Source organism: Barbus barbus, assembly GCF_936440315.1.
Source record: "Barbus barbus genome assembly, chromosome: 18".
NCBI lineage: Eukaryota > Metazoa > Chordata > Actinopteri > Cypriniformes > Cyprinidae > Barbus > Barbus barbus.
The window spans coordinates 22,639,044-22,645,146 of NC_136746.1; the positions used below are offsets into that span (position 1 = coordinate 22,639,044).

General features: G+C 35.7%; 1 protein-coding gene across 2 annotated transcripts; it reads right to left on the reverse strand.

The window, feature by feature from the left end:
* Positions 1-288: 288 nt before the first annotated feature.
* On the reverse strand, positions 289-5,844 carry LOC306884438 (cytochrome c oxidase assembly protein COX16 homolog, mitochondrial-like). Of its 2 annotated transcripts, none has more exons than XM_079440283.1 (5): positions 5,655-5,844; positions 4,651-4,728; positions 4,435-4,503; positions 2,949-3,101; positions 289-1,416 (listed from the first exon to the last, which is right to left on the reverse strand). In XM_079440283.1, exons 1-4 carry the CDS (start codon positions 5,715-5,717, stop codon positions 2,988-2,990), a joined length of 324 nt encoding a protein of 107 aa, XP_079296409.1. In that variant the 5' UTR covers positions 5,718-5,844; the 3' UTR covers positions 289-1,416; positions 2,949-2,987. The 2 variants fall into 2 exon arrangements, with proteins under 2 accessions (XP_079296409.1, XP_079296408.1); XM_079440282.1 differs by having other exon boundaries at positions 2,996-3,101; positions 5,655-5,840.
* Positions 5,845-6,103: the final 259 nt, after the last annotated feature.

A 6,103-nucleotide genomic window follows, 5' to 3' on the forward strand; every position in this document is an offset into this window, starting at 1 on the left:
GAACAGCAGTTGACAGTCACTGGTCCTTTTGGGCTGGTTCTGCAATACCATCAAAAATGGTGCATTCATTGATCTTGTCCATCCAGTTTTATGCCATGCAAACTTAACCATTTGGTTTTCTGATATGTATTTTATATTGTTGTAGAAAATTCTGCTGAATTGTCACCAAGATAATGCTAAAAGTGACTTGATAGTCTTACTAAAAATGTCAGTAAAATGTGTTGAAAACTACAAACTACATAATAATGTTGTGTAACATCCAGCTTGTTGCTTTTTTTTTTTTTTTTTAGAAAATACTATTTGTAAAAATTGTTTTTTGTAAAGAAACTTCCCATCAAATGAATTAAGCATAAAAACGCGTTGCTAAAAATAGCGTTGATTATTCTAAAACGGGGGGTCCTTGGTACTGAACCCTGTAAAATATATCTTAATTTCTAAAGCAACAATAGATATGAATATTAGCATAGATACTATTAACTGAAAGTCATATCTTTACCACTTGTAGCACCAAACCGAACTGTAAAAATAAGCAAGTTTGCAAACCTGTTTTCTTGCAAATTAATGTGAAAAGAAACTGGAAACATCAAGAGGTAAATGGGCCATGGCTGAGACATGGAGATTCATTCATACAATTACATGGGGAATCACATTCACAACAGGCTTTTATGGACTAAGAATATAGCAACAATTTACAAGAAGGTCCATTCACATGTTAATGGTTCTCTGATGTTGGTTAATGGTGCACATGGCATGCAAGTAATTTTTCTAAACTGAAAAATGAGGACATAAATTCATTACTGTTTTAAATTACAATTGCCCAGTAAAATAATAAATTATAAAGGCCTAATAATGATATTTTTTTACAAGTTACAATGGTAATACTGTATTTATGTCCTAAATGCTTCACTGTCAAACATTAAAATCTTTCCATTGAAATGTTGGTCATTGTGCAAATGCGTAAATAAAGAGAATGTACCACACATTGAATTCACATTAAACTCACTGCACATACAGAGATGGAATTTGTGAGAAGCAGCATTTTGTGAATTTGTGCCACTCTTCACTCTGAAACACAGTGCACAAGAGACTATATACATAAATCAATTTCATAATCACACTAAGCTATAATCGCAATTTCAGATTTATTTTGATTATGCATCCACATTTATATTTTGCATTCAATTAAATTATTAGCTTTTCACTCACTCAAGATCCCAGAGAGACACTACTAGAGACCAACAGCCTAAATAAGTTCATAAAGAAAGCAAAACCTGGATTTCCGGAGGTTGTTGCAGAAAAGACAATAATGTCCAAACTGCTGATCATCATATTCTACGCACTCCATGACATGCTTGCTGGAATGACTGGACCATTCACCCACCATGTGCAAAGGCACCATCGGTTCTGTTTGCACCACTGAAAGAACAAGGGGTTTTATTGACTAAAATTCAGTACTGGGGCTTGAGTTATGCATTACTGTGAATGTCAACTGACATGGAATAATGGTTACAGCCCTCCTGATGCCATAAAAATATAGGAGCACCAAAGTGGACAGAGAGCCTGCTACACACATACCTTGGGCTGGGTATCGAGTTCGATACTTTTTAGGCACCAACCGAATTGCCTCGATACCACCGAGTATCGAAAAACGTCTTGTCATTCGGTACCAAATGTCGATACCTAAGGGGTTAATCTCATCACCGTCAGTGAGCCAATAATCCTGCAGCACTAGGTGTGTTTGACTAGAAGCGGCGCTGATAGATCAGTGTTTGACATACCGCGAGAGCATTTCGAAAGCGCACGGAGCAGTCTGCTCTCTATATCGCGCGGTTTGTTTACTACACACAGACTGAAACTCGCGTGACGCTCGCGGTGATTTCAGCGTCTGCCGTCTCACTAAATGAGGACATAAACACATGAACAACATCTCCAGAACTGATGTGGGAGTCAATTAATGAGCATTTTACCGTTTGATTCGAGTAAAACTAGCATCATATCATATACACACAGAACTGTAACGGTATTCCAGGCAACCCGTCAAAATAAAAGTTCGGTTTAAATTGGAAGACACTGCGGCAGAAATAAATTAATATTGTTCAGCGGACAGTACATACTGCTACTACTAGGCTACTATTAAAATTATTAAAACTTTATTATTATTTTTTTAGTAATGATCACACAACCGTTATTCAATTTTTTTATTTTAATAGTAAACCCCCTTTGTTTGCCAAAATAAATAAACTTTGATTTTCAATCATTTAAAAGAAAAATTAAATTAATGTTTTATGTCTTCATTTGAAAACCAGATACAGAACACATAATTTCTGAGGAAAACATACTACATACTACACCAGAATTTAATAACAATAAAACATATGGTGAAAGAAAATAAAACACCCACTTATGAAACTGGATGAAGATTTTACATTTCTTGAAGTCTTTAACAACCTAGAAATGATGATGTGTTTTAAAATGAACACACACTAATGTAAACATAGCCTAACAGATGTGTAAACTGAAAACAATTTGAACTTTATTAAAATTATTTATTTATTGTGTTGGCTATATTTTGTTCTTTGTGCAGTGGCTCAGAAGATGAGGCTTTGAGTCTGTATAAATATCAACATTAAAAAATATTTTTTTGAGATAATGTAATCTTATTAAAACTGATTTCATAAAACTGGTATCGAAAAAAGTATCATTCAGGAACCGGTATCGAACTCAAGGTATCGGTATCGAAATTTTTTGAACGATACCCAGCCCTACACATACCCAGTCACACAAGCGCACAAGGACATATATTTCCAAAAAGGACAACAAAGTGGCATTCCATATGTCAGACAGTAGAGTCCAAATTGGTAGTTTCTGATCTAGATATAATGTGATAGTGCTGATTTATTATACAGTGGCAACCATGGTACACTGCACCAGTTTTATGAGTGTCTTACATCTTTGAGCCAACAGTGGTAGTTTAAGGTTTTAGAGTTCTATGTGCCTTTATCGAGTCGAGCTCGCTGCTGCTCCTGGTACTCCTTCGAATCCTCCCAGGGACGTGGGCCACGAATGTTCTTCCATCCATCCAAGTCTGCATCCTTTAATTTCTGTAGGAACAAAAGAGATTATGCTATATTAAAAATACCTTTTTCTCAAAGCCACAAATCAAATGCACAAACAGAATTTTAATAACATTTATCAGGTCTCAAAAGCTACAAAGATATTCATAGCAAATGCATTAAACTTTAATCAAGTTGTTGCTAATTTGATAAATGGCCTGGACGCTATGGTACATAAACTAAAGTTCAAAAAAGTATCTTATGCTCACCAAAGCTGCATTTATTAACTATAGTAAAAATAGTCATGCTGCAAAATATTATTACAATTTATAATAACAGTTTTCTATCTGAATATGTTTTAAAACTTAATTTATTCCTGTGATGGCAAAGCTGAATTTTAAGCAGCCATTCAGTCTTCAGTGTCACCTGATCCTTCAGAAATCATTCCAATATGCTGCTTTGCTGCTCAAGAAACATTTCTTATTATTATGAACACTGAAAACAGTTTTGCTGCTCAAGATTTGTGTGGAAACCATGCTAGCTTTTTTCAAGATGAATACAATTTCAAAAGAACAGCAGAAATCTTTTGTAACATTATAAATGTCTTTGCCGTCACTTTCGATCAAACTTGCTGAATAAAGTCTTCATGACCCCAAACAGAACACTAAACTACGCACACTAGTTACCAAAGATGAGTCAGCTACAGTGGGGTGTTTGTTTGTTTTATGATTCATGATGGGTCAATGTAAGATCTAAAATAAAATAATTAGGATGACCAGAGTTAATATTTATCATCTAATGAACAGCTGAGAGATGACTAAAGTTTCCCGGTTCCACTTGAGGGCGCTCTTCTACTACTGTCTGGAAGCAGAAGGTCAGATTTAATAGCATTGTAACTTCTTTTAACGGCTGCAAGGCTAAAAATAAAGTTTTTAAAGTCAAGGAGAATCACCATCGCAGTATAATGACAGCCTGAACCACCCACAGCCTGAAATGGAGATGCTAAATGAACCAAGTATCATCCAGTGTGGAGACTAAACAGCTAACTAGACACTTTCCATCCAAAATAACTTACAGCACGCTAATTGCTGGCTCAGTCAGTTTCCCTGGAAAAACCTAGTGTTATGTGTCCTGCTTGACAAACTGCATGACAAAATTGAGGTTATAGTTCCCGAGTCACTCTGTGTCAGATCCAAACCTGCACCGATTGCATTTAACAAGCCAGATGCTTAACCATTAGACTACCACAACCTCACTAGCAAGTAAACATAACTTCCTATCCGCAGCAAAACAGCAGATGGCTCTATAAAACATTATAGCACTATAAAACATTAGTGCACACACACAGATTCTCCATCTATTCATCTCGCTCTCTCATTACCTCATACTCATCCTGAAGGATGGCTGACTGTTTTTTAGTGTTCACCTGGGCTTCCAGAGCAGGGTCCAGCTAAAACAAACATGTAAAAGAAAAAAAAATGATAACAAGAAGGAAACTATTATAATGTTTTATTGAACAGCATAAATCAGTTCTGGCTGAAGTTCTGTCGGTGTCACTTGGCTTGTACATGAAAAGATTATATGACGTTTTACATACCTTCTTTTTCATCTTCTGTGCATCATATCTAATCTGAGTGAATTCTCTCAGTCCAAACGACCCTCCCACAACCAGCAGCTTCAGACAAACATTAAATATGAGCACTAAAATTATTGATTTTACAATAGCAGAAAGTTGACAACAGTGTTTAACATATATTGCCACTAAACATACCATCAATATGAAAAAAACAACTGAATTGTCTAAGAATATATTGCCCCGGTTTCACAGATAAATCTTAACCCTAGTCCCAGACTAAAATCTAAATCTGAGCTGTTTCATCTGAAAGAAACTTGCACCGATTGATCGTTGTTTTGTCTCAGGATGCACACCAGTAATGTTTTTTTTCTAAGCATGTTTATAAAAATGACTTCAATGTCCTAATTGAACTATGGCCTAATCCTGATTTAGTCTAAACCAGGGCTGTCCAAACTCGGTCCTGGAGGGCCGGTGTCCTGCAGAGTTTAGCTCCAGCTTGCCTCAACACACCTGCCTGAGAGATTCTAGTATGCCTAGTAAGACCTTGATTATCTGCTTCAGGTGTGTTTGATTAGGGTTGGAGCTAAACTCTGCAGGACACCGGCCCTCCAGGACCGAGTCTGGACAGCCCTGGTCTAAACCCTGTCTGTGAAACCAAGTAATTATCTCTGGTCACTCTAACTGCATTTATTTTTCATTGTTTTAGGCATCAATAACTTGATTTACATAGTGTTGACATATCACCTCGTAAAAATGAACACTACGGAATACACTGATAAAACCTATAACTGTAAAAGCAAAAGAAAAAAGTACAAAAACATTGTTAGTAATATTAGACAAAAATTGTATCACACTAAATTTTCAAAATAACAGTTGACAGATTTGTTATTACAGTAAATTACAATAAATAGTACTATTATTTAAACCATGATTTCGGTATAGTTATTACTAAGGCTCGCTTATGTTTCACAACTTTTTAAATCGTAACTAGAAACACTTATACATGCAAATATTAAAGCGCTCACCAGCATCGGGATCCCATATTTCGCTGTCCTGTTCTTTTGCAGTTTACGGATTTGATTCCACATGTTTAGTTAAGGCATGTCATTCTACAGTTTCACATTACTAAGAATAAAGTCAGTAGGACATAATTCAACATGACTTGACTGGGCGCCGCCATGTAAACCCGACTTCGTCCTGCTTCATAATGCGTCCGTGTGGAACTAAGAAACCAGTTATTGGTTCCATTTTTAAAAATGAGGTATACAAGCTAAATTACTGTGTGATTTACAACTAAGCACATTTTCAAGGTTAGTTTAGTTAAATGAGCACAACAGATTTCTTAACTTTACATTTTAGAACTTATATTAGAACTTTATATTATATCTTAGAAATCATAAAGCACCTTCATACCAGGAAAAAAATAAAACAAGAAATCAAATCTAGAGTTTTGTGGCTTTTAGTCCATATCTGT

Bases quoted from the DNA above. Each gene is read 5' to 3' on its own strand.
- LOC306884438 (XM_079440282.1), bottom strand. From the start codon at position 5,717: ATGTGGAATCAAATCCGTAAACTGCAAAAGAACAGGACAGCGAAATAT. The intron at 4,504-4,650 runs GTATGTAAAACG...TGTTTGTTTTAG, and splicing joins CACAGAAGATGAAAAAGAAG to CTGGACCCTGCTCTGGAAGC. The intron at 1,417-2,995 runs GCACATAGAACT...TTGTTCTTTCAG, and splicing joins GCGAGCTCGACTCGATAAAG to TGGTGCAAACAGAACCGATG.